Consider the following 17,053-nt stretch of genomic DNA (forward strand, 5'->3'; position numbering starts at 1 on the left):
CCTTTTGCATGTAATGGTGGCAGACTCAATGACCCAAGTTTAATCAGGGATTAAAGGATTTAAGAGCAGGAATGGCAGGAGTTGGCAATGAGATACAGGGCTCCTGTAATTAAAATCAAGAGACGACCAACATGAAAGGCCTATAATTCTACGACAAAATTCAAAACTTTAATCACACTGTCTTTGTACAAATGGATCGATGTACATATATTTGCTACCACTGTCGGCTCCCAAATTACTAAAAAGATTAAGGAATACACAAACTCCCAAAGCATTAATGCTCTGTGCCTTTGTGGATTTCACTACGGGTGTCATTTGGCTCCAGTTGAATCAGAATAAACAATGTTACTCCGTTCCTTGCTCAATAACTCTCATTCACTTTGCTGCCTCCTCCTCCTCTTTCTTCCCCCACCCCCCCATTTTGATGGAAACTCCAGGGAAATCTCCGGTGCCAAATATTGCCCTGCTCCATGCTCCCCTGCAGTTTCCAGCACTGTGTCACACAGATTGTAAACATCGCCGTGTGGTGACAGATTGTCTTGTTGCACAGTATGAAACAACATCACGAAGCAGAATTCCTTTTTCAAATGGATGAAACTTGCATCCCGGTAGCCAGTATTCCAAAAACAAACTGCACCACTGAGTTGTATTTTATGAAATCTGTCTTGCAAAGTTGAAAAGAAAGGATTATTTTTCTTGTCTATTTAGTGAGGGTGTGGGGGTGAGCCCGACGCAGACATGGGGAGCATGTGCAAACTCCACACAGACAGTGAACCGGGGCAGGGATCGAACCCGTGCCCTCGGCGCCTGGAGGCAGCAGAGCTAACCACTGCACCACGGTTCCGCTATAAAAAGACAGGATTCTTTAAGCCACTGCACAACTTTGTCATGCATCAGGGAGGTAAGCCCTTTATCAATTCTGCTGACCACTGGTAACAACGTTTCTGGGTCTCCATTGGCAATGTGTCTTCAGGTACTGAGTGCCTTCAGGGCACTGTTGCCTCACAGCGCCAGGGATCTGGCTTCAATACCGGCCTTGGGTGACTGTGTGGAGTTTGTACTTTCTCCCTCGTCTGCGTGGATTTCCTCCGGGTGCTCCGATTTCCTCCCAAAGACCCAAAGATGAATTAGCCATGCTAAATATCCCCTAGGTGTCCAAAGATGTGCAGGGTAGATGGGGTTACAGGAATCGGATGGGGAAGTCGGCCTAGGTAGGGTTCTCTTTAACAGGGTCAGTGCACTCTCAATGGGCCGAATTGCCACCTTCTGCACTCCAGGGATTCGATGGAAAACTAGACTTGGTGGCTTGGACCTTGTGACACAGATGTTTTCTGCCATTGATGGCTGCAGTGGCAATGCAACTTCTGGCCATCTCACTCTGACATCTGGAAGTTCCAAGGTTTTGCTGGGACCTGTCGTTCAGGAACTTGGGCTGATGTTTCTGCCATTACACAACTTTTTATGTAGATTACATTTTGAGCTATTGCTGGAGAATATTAAAGCACTCCTGCTCCTCAGCAGCCCCCCCCCCCCCCCCCCCCCCCGGCCTCGTCTGCCGTCCTGACTGCTGGCACGCCTCCTCCCCACAACCCTGGGCTCCTTACCTAGCATCCTCCCACCTCCTCAGTCCTGCCAATCATTTGAAACTGCACGATGGATGGGGTGAGGAGGTGGGGGAAGTGGAGGCAGGGTGGAGGGAGAACAGCAAGGAGTGTGGAGGGGGGGTGGATTTAGGGAGGAGTGTGGAGAGTATGTGTCTGCAGGGGGGGGGGCATGGGGAAGAGGGAGGAACCAGGTGTGGGGAAGGAAAGCCTGGGGGTGTTAGGAGAAGAGGAGTAGCCGGGAGTTGGGAGGGAGGAGGCTGGGAAAAGGAGGGAGGGTTAGGGGTGAAGGAGAGAAGCCCAGGGTGTTGTGAAGGGGGAAAGAGAAGCCCGGTGTGGAGGATGGTGGGAAGAGGGAGAGGGAAGAGCAGGATCAGGGGGTGGGCGGGCGCTGTGTGACGGAGGAGGACAGGCAGAGGGGTGCAGTATGAAGGGCCGAATGGCCTCCTAACTCCATTATAGGGATTCTATGGATTATAAATTGCAGTTCTTGAGCTGCAGGAGGAACGGTTAATCGAGGAAAGTGGGACACAGGAGATTATGAATTTCTGTTTAAGCTCCAATGTAAGGCTGTTTAGGCTACCAATGTAAAACTATCAGACTGATGAACAACGGGTAGCAATTGCCACCAGTGTTGGGTTCAGTCCTTGATGGTGCCAATCAGGAGTGCCCCAACTGCCTGTCCTTGTGCCAACTGCTGGTGCTTCATTTTTAGCTTGTTCTCAGGCTCCGCTGTGCACCTTACTACAGACTTTATAAATTAAAAAGAAAATAATGCAATGAAGAACAAGAAGTCCCAACAGAAAATGCTGGGCTTGCGAGGAATCCGAGAACCATTGACAGACCTGCAGCGTATTTCCTGTCTGTATTTCACTTTACCCTGTATAATCTCAGACGTGCTGACCTGAAAGAAATGGAGGTTTTGCCCTGCCAGTGTTATTTTGCGCTCCGTGTTGACAGGCAGAAGGGACGAGCCTTGAACATCGTCGACACAGGGACAGGCCACAGGACCTTTATTCAACCCTTCGTAGCTCTGTACAAAAGACCACACACAGAAAAGGTCACTAGGCAGAAGCAAACCAGCAAATCTATGACACACAACCCATTTGCTCCAGTACCAACCTCTCCAAACCAAAATCAACGTGCTCCTCACCAGATAATATCTCTGGCGTTAGAAAATGGTCAACGTGGAACTTTCCTGTTTAATATTACACCTCCCACCATGGGCGTAAACAAGATGGTGCTCGACAAAAGAATGATCAGTCTATCGTACAAATGCGACATTTTTTGAATTACTGTTGCCAGTAATTGGTGGCGGGGGAGAGGATCTGCCAGCAGCATTTGATCATGCTCTGGGAATCATTCACAGAGTTTGGCTGCTTGATCCTGAGGCGGGTAGCGTGCCAGCTTCAAACTGCTGATGAATTGATCCATGCACTGGCAAACAAGACGTGCATTAGAACAACCACATTGTCCAGCACATTTATAATATTAATAATAATCTTTATTAGTGTCGCAGGTAGACTTACATGAACACTGTAGTGAAGTTACTGTGAAAAGCCCCTAGTCGCCACACTCGGGTGCCTGTTCGGGTACACTGAGGGAGAATTCAGAAAGTCCAATTCACCCAACAGCACGTCTTTCGGGACTTGTGGGAGGAAACCGGAGCACCCGGAGGAAACCCACACAGATACTGGGAGAACGTGCAGGCTCTGCACAGACAGTGACCCAAGCTGGGAATCGAACCTGGGACCCTGGTGCTGTGAAGCAACAGTGTCAACCACTGTGACTCCCCTGACTATAGCCATCACAATCTTTTCCATCGGGCAGCATTTTATTTGAACTCTTCTTACTTTAAGATATTCACGTCAAAGGGACTTACCGCTATTCATGGTGTCAGAAGGCTTTAATCACCATGACAACATGGGAAAAAGTATCTTTCCAAGACTTTTCAGCAGACGAAAGAGTGACACTTTAGCAATCAGTATAAGGCTAACAGTAGACAATGCAGAACCCAATCGTGGACATTGCTTACCTAGTCAGTTTAAAAGGTTGGCCACCAAGAAACAAAGTTAAACTCACCTGTATAGAGAAGGATGGAGAGCCAGGATCAAAGTGGTAGTCGACCTCAGTGTCAAGCAGGTGGAGAAAGGCAGGAGAAGGGTTCTCAACATCTCCGTCACCTGACAGCAGCACAGCAGCGGCTGAAAAGACTGCTGTGTCGTTCTCAATCTGCGCAGTTTCGACCCAGGAATCTGGCTCCTTCCATTCACCAACACCCTCCACAGGCCAATCGGAGGGTGGAACAGGAGGGACCCAGGTGGCAGGGTGATCAGGTCTGGGGGCAGTCGGTACTGCCAGCCGAGTGGGAGGGGGCTCTGTGGGATCTGCCGGGGGAACAGTTGTGTCAGCAGGGACAGTTTCTTGGTCCGTACTGTTCAAAGGAGACGCAAATGTAGTTGCGATGGCGGCGTCGGGGACTCGGGAGGTGGGAGGGACAACTGTTGTCTGGGGGCTGGTGTGCGGTGGAGCTGAAAATGTAGTGGGTGGCGATGTCGATGCGACTGTGGTTAAGGCTTCATCAGCCAGGGTGGTGGTAGGGGCGGCATATTCAGTGGTGACTGGTGAAGTGGTGCCCGTCTCAGCTGCAGTCGTTGTGACAATGAGCGGACTGGCTGTAGTTAATTGTGTGGTTGGCACAGTTGTGATTGCCCCAGTGGTGGGCACAGTTGTTGGAGATGGCGTGGTGGGCACAGTGGTTGGCAGGGCAGTCGGAGAGGCTGTGGCATTGGTTGGCACCACTGCAGTGGTGGGCACACTGGTTAGCAATGTAGTAGGTGGCATGGTTCTGGTCGCTCGGGTGGCCACAGTGCTGGACAGGGTGGCAGGGATGGTGGTAGCTATAGTTGTAAGGGGGACGGTGGTGGGGTGGAGGGTGGTTGGAACCACGGTGGTGTCAACGCGGAGCGGTTTTGTCGGAAGTGTGGGAGGAGCCACATAGGGTAGCACAAACTGCCAGGGAACGATTGCCATTAAATCAATCAGGAAAGATAGAAAGAATGGAGGAAAAAAAAGGAATGGAGGGAAACACACCGACACAGGGAAGTGGGACAGCGAGAGACAGAGACAGAAAATAATTCATTATTTTTGATTTCGGAATCAATTTTCAAAACAGAAACATTTTTATTTTAATCACACTGAATTAAAGCTGTTCTTTGCAATCCCTCATTGAAGGAGCTGTAGGTTTGTATTTAGGCCTAACAAAGGCTTTTGGTATTGGAGGAGTTGTTGAAATGTATTTTCAGGCAGAATCAGCCATTTCATCCAGCAACTCTATGAATTATGATTTGAAAAGGCACATTTTATTCAGGAAGATATTATTAGATACCCGACTGGTATTACACTCAAGTGCCAGGACAGTTGAGCATGAAATTCTGATCACTTCGGAGCAGCGCTAGGGAGAAACGTGCTTGGTAACAGTTCCCTTCCTTAAGGATTTCTGAAAACAAATTAATTCGGATCAGGCTCTATTCGAAAAATCATAAGACATCAAGGAACTGGGTTTGATTTATGGCGTACAGCTCCTTTAATGGAGAATAGCTCATAAATGCAAGATCAGACACATTTAACACGAGAACAGTTCACCCAAGAAAGTGATTGATTTGTTTTTGGAGATAGTGAATACAGCTTTGGAGGAAAGAATTGCCGATATGAAGTGATCGAGTGCAAACTTACAACTGTTAAAATAACTCCAAGGAAAGGTTATACCAACTGTTGCAAAATACAAGAATTTCACTCTTTATCTGCCAATGGTATCAAAAGTATTTATTTTTCAATGAGTTGACATTTTCTCAATTCTTACTTTACAGTTTGCTGTATACCTTAATCTCTTGGTAAACTATTCACACCATCATTCTCTGAGAATGTTTCAATCCGGCCTTCTCGAAAATTAGCATCTCCCTGCAACATTCTGAGAGACAGGTCCTTTTAATACTTAAAATCACTTCCTTGGCTCACCACTGATTCATTCTTCTAAATCGTCAAGATCAACTGTGAGTAGAGTTGCACGTAATTTTTGTTCCGATCTTTTTGTTCCGATATTATGTTCAAGTGTTGTTGATACTTTCCTTGTACATGATTGTGTTGCATACTCGCAGACAAAAAAAAAATGAAATGTTTGCCAGCACAGCAAAGCGGTGCTCGTCAAACATGCTTCTGAACACTGGCAGGGTCACAATGCCCACTGACCACATCCAAAAGCCGGGGGTCTTTCCTGGAATCATAGAATTTGCAGTGCCGGAGTCCATTCTGCCCATCGGGTCTGCCCCGGCCCTTGGAAAGAGCACCCTACCTAAACCCATGCCTCCATCCTATCTCCGCAACCTAGCCTAATCTTTTGGACACCAAGGGGCAATTTATCATGGCCAATCCACCTAACCTGCACATCTTTAGCCCTCACTGGCGGAGGGAAGAACTCCCGCATGGCCAAGTCATTCAGTACAACCACCCAGAAGCACCAACTGACATCAGGCAACAAAGCAGACACCATGTAATGTGGGCATTACACAGTACCTTCAACAAGAGGCCCCTGCTAATATGCACAGAGCTCAGCACAGGGATGAATAGGGACCTGCTAATCAGCAGGCCTCTGGGGTTTTCAGCTTCAATTACTCAGTAGTATGTAGTCACAGACGCACCAACAGATTCCTATCGCCTGAGCAGGTCTGCAAACAGTTCCCAAAATGTTCTCCCCTTAGATTTGAAACTCATTTCTGATTTCGAGAACCCAGTTCAGGCAAACTAAGGAAGAGCAGGCCGCCAAATGGCCCTTGCGGCATGCTCCACCATTCAATTAGATCACGGTTGATCTGTATCTTAATAACTTTGCCCAACGACAGCCTCTCAATCTTAATTTTGAAATGTTCAACTGCTCCAGCCTCAGCAGCTATTGAGGGGAGAGGATTCTGGATTGCTACCATTCTTTAAGTGAAAGTGCTTTCCGACATCACCCCTCAAAAGGTCTACTTTTAAGGTTATGCCTCCCATGTTTAGGACTCTTACGCAGGAATAAATCTTCTCACCATCTACCCTATCAAATACTTTAATCATCAATTAGAACAGCCCGCAGTTTTCTAGAGATAAGAAAAAAAAAACTTATTCCTTAACACGAGCTGAATCCTTTTTGACCCTGGTATAATTCTGGTAAATCTATGCTAGCTAATATATCTTCCCTGTGGCGTGATGCTCAGAAGGGGACACCAGGAGGAGGAGGTTTTGATGCCTATAGAACTCTGAGCCAGTGACTCCACCACAGGACCTGTTGGCCACAGGAGGAGAGGTTAGGACGCAAATCAAACAGGTTGATAATAAGCCTTCCAACACTTCCCCGCCATTCCCCAAAGGGGAAGAAAAGCGTGTGAAGATACAAAACAAACAAACAAACCACAGGAGACAACAGCCAGTTCTCACTCGCTGTACGCGGCTCACAAACATCTCTTCCCCTCCACATCTGACGTTGGTGTAAGTTACCTCAAGTGACCATCAATGGATGCCCCCATTAACGTTGGTCATCACAGACAAGAGTGATGCTGTCATCACCAAGCAGGTCCAGAGATTTCTAGTTGCGGTTATTATTAAGAGTGATCCAAGGTGATTTTCCTCTCTCTAACCAGGGAAGTCGAATGCAGAGTTCTACCGTAACCCCAGCTGAACTGACTGAGCTCAGCACTGACCTGCGATGAAGTCTTCCACCTTCCTGCTCTGTAACAGCGCAGTGACTGCTTGGATCAACCCTTCTGAAGTGTGTTTGGAGATACAAACATACAGACAGGGAGAACATGTAGGCCACTTGGCTCCTTGAGCCTGCTTCCCCATATAAGATAATGACTGATCTGATGTAACCTCAAATCTGCATCCGTCCGACCCCCGATAGCCTATCGCCCCCTTGCTTACCAAGAATCTATCCCCCTCTGCCCTAAAAATATTCAAAAACTCTGCATCCACCACCTTTTCAGGAAGAGAATTTCAAAGACCGACGGCCCTAGGTAAAAAGATTTAATCTCATCTCCATTTTAAATGGAAACCCTTTCTTTTTAACCCCAAGGTTTAGATTCTTCCACAAGAGAAAACATCCTTTCCACATCAACCCTACATGTTTCAATCAAGTTGCCTCTTCTAAACTCCACTGGGTACACATCTAGCCTGCCCAATCTTTTCTCAAAAGACAACCCTCCCATTCGCTGGAGCAGAGAAGAAGGAGGGGCAACTTGATCGTTCTTCCCCTTAGTTGAAGGGCCAGTTATGAGGGGACACAAGTTCAAGTGAGGCGCAGGAGGTTTAGAAAGGATTTGAGGAAAAATCTTTTTACCCAGAGGATGGTGACGGTCTGGAATGCACTGCCTTGTGGGGTGATGGAGGCGGGTTGCTTCACATCCTTTAAAAAGTACCTGGATGAGCATTTGGCACATCATAACATTCAAGGCTATGGGCCAAGTGCTGGCAAATGGGATTAGGTAGGCAGGTCAGTTGTTTTCATGTGTTGGTGCAGACTCGATGGGCTGAGGGGCCTCATCTGTGCTGTATTATTCTTTGATTCATTCCAGGTACTTGTCAGATAAACATTCTCTGAACTGCTCCTGATGTATTTACATCCTTCCTTAATTAAGGAGACCAATACTGTACACAGTACTCCAGATGTGGTCTCACAAATACCCTGTATATCTGAAGCACTAACCTCCCTACTTTTGTATTCAATTCCCCTTGCAATAAATGATAAAATTCTATTAACTTTCCTAATTACTTTCTGTACCTGCATACTAGTCTTTTGTGATTCATGCACTAAAACACTCAGATCCCTCTACACCTCAACAACTCTGCAATCTCTCACTATTTAGATTATATGCTTATTTTTTATTCTTCCTTCCCAAATAGGCAATTTCCCATATTATATTTCATTTGCCAGATCTTTGTCCATTCACTTAACCGATCTAATATTTTTTGGTAGCCTCCTTATATCTCCTTCACAACTTACTTTCGGACAGATCTTTGGGTCATCAGCAAGTTTGGCAACCATCCATCTACCCCTTCACCCAAGTCATTTATATAAATTGTAACAGTTGAGGCCCCAGCATTGATCCCTGTGACACACCACTTGCCAAGCTGAAAAGACCCACTTATGCCTACTCTCTGCTTCCTGTTAACCAGCCAATCCTCCATCCATGCCAATATGTAACCCCCTATAACGCCAACTTTCATTTTCCACAACAGCCTCTGATGTGGCACTTTATCAAATGCCCTCTGGCAATCTAAGTACAGTGCAGTACATCCCTTTGTCCACAGTGCATGTTACGTCCTCAAAGAACCCCCAGTCAATTGGTTAAACGTGATTTCCCTTTCCAGGTAAACCCCATTCTGGTAATGTTCTGCCCAAATCAGTCTTTCCAATCCCGACACTTACATTCTCATTAAAAATGATCATCTCATCCTCACAGGTAGTGTTGTGAGTACAATGGTGCTGGAGCACACACCAATTACAACCCCATTGACTGCTCACACATCCACGGCACCTAGAGAGACAGCAGGAAGAGAAACACAAGCACAGTCAGCGGTGATGTTGCGAGCCTCCACAGAAAGCACGGTGCAATCACAGGCCTGCAATCAAGTGCGTGGAAGAAGTGGAAAAATAACGAGACCATTTGAAATGCTGATGGTTTAGAAATCAACAGCAAATTCTCAACATCCTTTGGCGATTAAGCAGTCACTTTTGGTACCTTTCTCTGGGTTTTCCTCACATTTACAAAACAGAAATTGCTGGAAATGCACAGCAATTCACCCAATAGTTGAACTATATGGTACCTGCAACATAGTAAATCATTCCACAGTACTCCACAAGAGCATTAGAAAACAAAATTTGATGCAAGTCATACAAGGGTCAGCTGAGCAAAGGTTTGGTCAAAGTAATGGTTTAAAGGAATGTCTTAAAGAAGGGAAAAGAGGCGGAGACCTTTAGGGAGGGAACTCCAGACCTTAAGGCCGAGGCAGCTTCGAAACCAAGGCCATCAATGGCAGGGTGATTAATGGGCGATGTTCAAGAAGCTGGAATTAGATGAGTACGGGGTATCTCAAAGGGTTATTGGAGCTGGAGGAAATGACATGGCGAGACCATGGAGGGATTTGAAAACAACGAGGAGTGTTTTTTAAATCAAGGGGGAATTAACTGGATGTTAAGGTAGGTACAGTGAGAACAGGGGTGGCGGGGAATGTGCCTGGTGCAAATAAAGACTCAAGCGACAGAATTCTGAATATCCTCAGGTTTAGAGGGTGGGACGTGGGCGAACAGTGTAGCTTTTACAAAGGCACAAACAGGACGAGAGTTAGGTTTAAAGATATGGTGTGGCCATTTAACTGAATAGTTACGAAGCATTGAAGTCCATCTTTCTCTTTTTGGATGCTGGTGTACCTGTTGCACATTTTCGTTTTGATATCACATTTCCTGCATTTCCATAAAGGTAATCTTGAAAGGGTAATGGGATTCAATGGTAAATTCTCTGAGCCAAGGTGAAACATGGGGGGCGATTTTCCAATATGGAGCCCAAGTGTTCGCGCCGTCGTGAACGCCGTCGCATTTCACAATGCGCAAACCGGGCCTCGGCACAGCAGATTCTGGCCCCCACAGAAGGCCAGGCACGGTGCTGGAGCGGTTTGTGCCACTCCAGCCTCCTTTCAGGGTGCCAAATGGGCGCCGCGCCAACCTGGGCATACACGGGGGACTTCTTTAGCACGCCGGCCCCGACCAACATGACACTGTGTTCAGGGGCCGGCGGCGCCATAAAGTAGGCCCGGGTTTTTTGGGGGGGGGGGGGGGGGGGGGGGGAGGCCGGCCGGCCCGCCGATCAGTGGGCCCCGATCGCATGGCCAGACCCCATCGAAGGCCCACCCGGCCCAGCATGGAGACTGTTGGATGGGATGGGAGAGCAGAAAAAAGGATTGGAAAAAAAATCAATGCACTTGGGCTCAAACCAATCAGAGAGAATGTAAAGGGGTTGACTTTGGACTAGGTCACTGTAGATCAGTTCCAATTGCTGTTCCATTCTTTGGTCAAGTCAGTAGTGGCCTGGTAACATCCACAATAATGCCTTGTGCATCTGCTTGACGAGTGTAACTTGAAATTGGCAAGTGCAGTGAGGCACCTCATGTATTGGGTTGAAAGATACGGATCTGTATAACACTTTATGTAATGTCATATTTGAACGGTTACGCTACGTGTTTTTGCAAAATTTATGAACAAAGTATATTTTTAGAAAAAATAACAATCACGGAATGCGAAAAGCAAAAGGTTAATATTGATGCGAAGGCAGCAGGGTCCGTGATCCAAACTTGCAGTACTGAATGTGAAGTCGATATTGAGTTTTCTTTTTGTCATCGGACTTCTTTTCTTGCTTCGAAAACACTGAAAACACTTACGGAAAATTTATGGAGAGCTTCTGTACTGCACTGCAGTCATAGAATGTGAATTCCTCTGTTGTCAGTGTGATGTTAAAGAATGCGATTTGTAATCTGACGGTCACATGATCTGTAAAAGGAGATCAGAGCAGGGATCAGAGCTTTCCCCACACTAGGCACATTCATCGGTAACCAAGGGAAAAGTTAAGCAACTCCGCAATTGGCACCCACAGGAAGCCAGCCTCAAGAAAAGTACAAGCTCATCCAAGAGGCAACATTCTATACCCTGGAGGCTAATGAAGAGAGACCACCCAACTGGGCCTTGCAAAGGTAGCCCCTACTCTCAGCCCCGACTCAGTGGTAACATTATTGCCTCAGGCCTAAGCCCCATTCGGAGAACTAAGCTCAAAATTTACACTGACATTCTAGTGCAGTACGGAGGGAGTGCTGCACTGCCAGAGGCACCATCTTTTGGATGAGAGGTTAAGCCAAGGCCCTCTGAGGTACCCCCCATGATACTAGTTTGAAGAATATCAGGCGAGTCCTGGCCATTATTTATCACTAAAACAGTCTGGTCATTTGTGGGAGTTTGTGTGCCCAAATTCGCTGCTGCGTTTCCTGTATCACAAACACTCGACTATGCAGCACAAGGTATTGCACTAACTATACAATGACTCCGCAGGCCTTTACCATGAGAGGCACCATCTAAATGCAAATCTTTTATTGCTTTCCTGATTGAACCTGCGGGCAAACATTTTGCCAACGACCTGGAAATCTAATAGAATTAACGCCCTTTGTCCAAACCCCAGTCTCAGCTCATTTTCTGAAGCTGTTCATGCGCTCAGTGGGTGGGTCTGGACTGCACACTGATGCCAGGTCCAGTACTGCACCTTCCTGCAAACAGTCTGCCTGTAGGACCACCCTGTAGGAGGGTCTATTAATAGCCACAACCTCTTGTCTGCCTTAAAGCTGTTCTGCGCATACAAGTGTGTCACAGGCACCAATTACCTAACTGAATAAATAACCAACCTCCAGTGTTGTGCGCTTGTGTGGGCTGCATGCAAATTCTCTTCAAGTTTCAACAACCTCAGGTTTAAAGTCTGCATAAAATTCCATACACACGTTCATATACACACACACATTGATTAATGCATGTTGGTCACTGAACCTGAACACCAATCACACTTGTGGGACATCACATGAACATTCAAAAACAGAGAATTCAGGCACACTGCCCCATTGCTGTCACCAGGTTAAAGTCCAACAGGTTTATTTGGGATCACTAGCTTTCAGAGTGTAGCTCCTTCATCACTCACCTGATGAAGGAGCTACGTGCCGAAAGCTAGTGATTCCAAATAAACCTGTTGGACATTAACCTGGCGTTGCAAGACTTCTTACTGTGCCCACCCCAGTCCAACGCCATCATCTCCACGTCACCACTGAGGTGCAGTGACCGGTTAAGTGTTATGATTAGATTTCTGACCCCTGGACTTACCAATCTCAACGTTTCCAACTTCTGACACGTACCTGTTCCGGGTTTTGTCGACGGAACCTGCTGGACTTCAGGGGACCAGCAAACAACACCACTCTCGGTGACAATAGCAGGACTGGAATAATCAGCAAACTGACAGGTGTAAGACTCATTCGCAGCAAGAATCGGCAAGTCGGCGACATTCACAAACACCTGGTAATGAGAGAGAAAAATCATTTGGGTAAAGGGGAACGGCTCCCAAGGGTCGAGAAGGTACTTTTTAACATTGCAAGCACTGTCCGGTTAGAATATGTTGGCTACTGTACCCCTGGTTTAATATAGAAGTATCAAAGAACTGATTTCAGAGATGTCCCCTGGTGTGTACTGATGGTAATGGGGCACTTTAAGAGACCTGTCAAATGACATCATCGGGTGACGTCATTTGCGTGGGTAAATGGGCAGTGTAATGTAGCAACCTGTAGGGTTAACATCCTCGAGTAAAACACTTTGTTTGTTCGAACCTCCGAGGCCTGCAGACTTAATTTCAAAACCACCACATAAAAACTGGCGACGAGGTGGGCAAACAGCGTTAGTAGGCACCTGAAAAGAAAAATAATTAAACTAGTCTCTATGCAAAAGCTGGTGATGGGGCAACCATTGGCAGAGGTAAATCTCATGACAGATTCCGAATCAGGTCTACCCAAAATCTTAAAGAAACATGCCATTGTCTTCAACGGTGAGCTGGGAAGCATGCAGGATATCTCAGTAAAGCTGAAGATTAACAGTTCAAAGATGTGCAGGTTAGGTGGATTGGCGATGATTAATTGCCCTTAGTGACTAAAAAAGTTCGGAGGGGTTATTGGGTTATGGGGGTAGGTGGACGTGAGGGCTTAAGTGGGTCGGTGCAGACTCGATGGGCCAAATGGCCTCCTTCTGCACAGTATGTTCTATGTTAAGGAAGAAAGTCAAACGAGATGCTTAAAGGCTAGGTCAGCACCGTACCCAAGGTAGGGGCAGAATTAGAACGGCTGGTCAAAATGGGAGGAGTTCTTGAACTTAATGTGAGTGACTGGGCTGAACTGATCGTAATCATGATGACAAAAAAATGTATCGATGCATCTGTGGTGACTTTAAAGTCACTATTGATCCTGTATTGTGCACAGAGCATTACCCTCTACCCTTGGTTGATGATTTATTTGCTGGGTTGGCTGAAGGCCAACAGTTCTTCAAATGGACGTGGATCCAGATTCACAACAGTCCTTGCCGATTGTGACACACAAAGTGTTATTTCAATATTAAAGACCATCATTTGGCATCACTTCCGCACCAGTGTTATTCTAACAAGCTACAAAACAATCTTTAATCTGATTCGACAGAGTCCAGTGTTACTTAGATGACATCCTGGTTACTGGAAAGAATGGAAGAACGTCTCTTCGACTGCCACACTCCAGAGATTAGAAGATTATGGATTAAGAGTCTGAAAAGACAAATGTGAATTTTTCCAATCTTCATTTGAGTATCTGGGACATGTCAATGACGTCAAGGGACTGTTTAAGTGGCCTTCGAAAATCAAAGCCGTTACTGAGGCATCCTCACCTCAGAACGTGTCCCAGCTTCGATCCTTCTTAGGTTCACTAAATTATTATTGAACATTTGTCCCCCAATTTGAAAACTATGCTAAAACCTTTACACAATTTACTGCACCAAGATAAAAAGTGGACACGAGTGGATCAATGTGAAAGAATATTCAAACAAGCCAAAGAGGTGCAACTCAGTCAGAAGTCCTGACACATTTTGCTCCAAAGTTTCCCTGCAACTGACATGGGACACATCACCTCATGGGACTGGGGCAGTGATTTACCACATAATGTCCACAGGTGAAGAGAAACCAATAGCTTTCGCGTCCAGGACTTTGAATAAGGCTCTGGATTGAGAAAGAAGCTCTAAAGAATAAATTTTGGCATTAAACGGTTCTACCAATTCCTATATGTGACAAAATTCACTTTATTGACGGACCATCACTTTTTTGGACCTTATGCCAGGATTCCATCAATGGCAGCGAGCAGGATGCAGAGGTGGGCATTAGTCTCGTCAGCAGACACATACACGGTCAAGTATCAGCAATCAAGCCTTCATAGAACATACAGTGCAGAAGGAGGCCATTCGGCCCATCGAGTCTGCACCGACCCACTGAAGCCCTCACTTCCACCCTATCCCCATAACCCAATAACCCCTCCTAACCTTTTTGGTCACTAAGGGCAATTTATCATGGCCAATCCACCTAACCTGCACTTCTTTGGACTGTGGGAAGAAACCGGAGCACCCGGAGGAAACCCACGCACACACGGGGAGAACGTGCAGACTCCGCGCAGACAGTGACCCAGCGGAGAATTGAACCTGGGATCCTGGCGCTGTCAAGCCACAGTGCTATTCACTTGTGCGACCGTGCTGCATTCATGGGTCTGCAGATGGACTCTCCTCACTACCCGGGAGGGGGAGCCCTCAGAGGAAGTCCATACGGTTCTAAAAAAAAAAATAGCTGGGCAGAGAGTAAAGAAATAGTCAGGAACTCAACTTCTAGAACAGCAGCTAATGGCAAAACTACAAGTATACTGGTTAAACCAAGAGAGATAAATAATAAGCAAGCAAATAAAGCATCAGTGTGGAAGGACAGGTGAGGGCCTATAGCCCAATTAAGATTTCTACATACTAATGCACGGTGTGTAAGGAATAAACTAGATAAGCTGCAGGCACAAATGCAAATTGAAGATTATGATGTAGCGGAGACATGGCTGCAGGATGGCCAGGACTGGGATCTAAATATAACTGGTTCCAAAGTTCACAGCAGGGACAGGGATGATGGCAAGGGGGTGGAGTAGCCTTACTGATTAGAAACACTATCACCTCAATGGTGAGGGAGGATATAATGAGGGAAAAGCATCCAGTGGCGATCATTTGGGTGGAACTGAGGAACAAAAAAGGATCTAAAATAGTAATGAGTGTTGTGTATTGACCCCCGGTAGCAGTTCTGAGGTGTTAGATTGCATAAGTGCAGAAAACTAGGCAAGTATGTATCAAAGACAGAGTGGTATTAATTTTTTTTAAAAATAAAAAATTAGACTTCCCAATTATTTTTTCCAATTAAGGGGCAATGTAGTGTGGCCAATCCACCTATCCTGCACATCTTTTGGGTTGTGGGGGTGAAACCCACGCAGACACGGGGAGAATGTGCAAACTCCTCACGGACAGTGACCCAGAACCGGGATTCGAACCCGGGTCCTCAGCGCCATAGGCAGCAATGCTAACCACTGTGCTGCCCAAGAGTGGTATTAATGAGGGATTTTAACTTACACATAGATTGGGAGAGACAGACAAGCATCTGTCAGAAAGGTAATGAATTTCTGGAATGTGTCTGGGACAGTATCCTGCAGCAATGCATTCTGGATGTAACAAGGGGATAGGCAAAATTAGAGTTAGTTACGAGTAAAGAGCCAAATTTAATTAGCAGCCTAACGGTGTGTGAACATTTACCAAATAGTGATCACAACATGATTGAATTCAGTGTAGCGTTTGAAAGTGAAAAGGACGATTCAGATACTAGAATTTCAGACTTGGGTAAGGCTGACTTTAATGGGATGAGAGAGACTGTCCACGGTAAACTGGGAAGATCTGTTAACGGATCAATCGACTGAAGGTCAGTGGTGAATATTTAAAAATCATTTAACGAGATGCAGAGAGAGAGGAAAAGGCTCCACTTCACACAAAAAAAACCAGCCTTGGACAAGGAAAGAGGTTAGGGACAGCACAAAACTAAAAGAAAGGACTTACAAAAAGCCAAAACATAGCACAGGTCTGGATGAATGGGATGGATACAAAGACCAGAAAAGGGTCATAACAGCAGCTTACAAGAGCTACTAAAAGGCATTATAAAAGGAAACTTGCAAGGGACATCAAAATCTCTAAGAAGAAATGTTATAGTATATAAAGGGAAAGTGGGTGGTCCAGAGCAATGGAGGCCATTAAAAGCTGAAAATGGAGATATTGGACACGTTTAACAGAAAAGTTTCTAAGTGTCATTTCAGGCGGGTTTGGCGGGGGTTTCTCCCGGCTCTGTTGGTGAGTTTCACACCGCTATCGAACCACACTTAGTCACTTTTTGGGGCCCTGGGGAGTTTCTCCCTGGCCAGAATTATTTCCATCACTGGGGAGAGAACCAGCTGCCAGACTGGCTCCTCAAGAGAGCGGGCCACCATTTGGAAGGGTTCCTCAATCTCCAAGTGAGTTTGAGGGTCCTCCACAACCTCCACCCGTGGGCAATGTCACCCCCACAAAAATGGGCATTTACTGCCCCCTCCCCCAAGTGGTGACAGCCTGCTATTGGGTCGCTGAAGCCCCCCCCCCCTCACCCTTTCAGGCCTTCTCATGTCCTCTTTCGCACCCTGCTCCCTTCCAGCACCCCCATCTTTCCACCCCACCCCAACCTTCCGGAGGCGCCTTCCGACCCACCTTGCATTTCCCCCGCCCGCCTTTCATGGGCTTG

General features: G+C 46.5%; 1 protein-coding gene across 4 annotated transcripts in view; it reads right to left on the bottom strand.

Annotated features, from left to right (window-relative positions):
• The window catches only part of plxnb1b (plexin b1b), a 272,332-nt gene that overhangs the window by 61,861 nt on the left and 193,418 nt on the right, over positions 1-17,053 (bottom strand). For all 4 annotated transcript variants that reach the window (XM_038812455.1, XM_038812454.1, XM_038812456.1 and 1 more), the window contains 5 exons: positions 12,570-12,726; positions 11,064-11,172; positions 9,058-9,166; positions 3,684-4,613; positions 2,506-2,634 (listed from right to left, as the gene is read on the bottom strand). In XM_038812455.1, coding sequence (XP_038668383.1) covers positions 2,506-2,634; positions 3,684-4,613; positions 9,058-9,166; positions 11,064-11,172; positions 12,570-12,726 — 1,434 coding nt within the window. The remainder of the gene's footprint in view (positions 1-2,505; positions 2,635-3,683; positions 4,614-9,057; positions 9,167-11,063; positions 11,173-12,569; positions 12,727-17,053) is intronic.

Source organism: Scyliorhinus canicula, chromosome 11, assembly GCF_902713615.1.
Source record: "Scyliorhinus canicula chromosome 11, sScyCan1.1, whole genome shotgun sequence".
Lineage (NCBI taxonomy): Eukaryota > Metazoa > Chordata > Chondrichthyes > Carcharhiniformes > Scyliorhinidae > Scyliorhinus > Scyliorhinus canicula.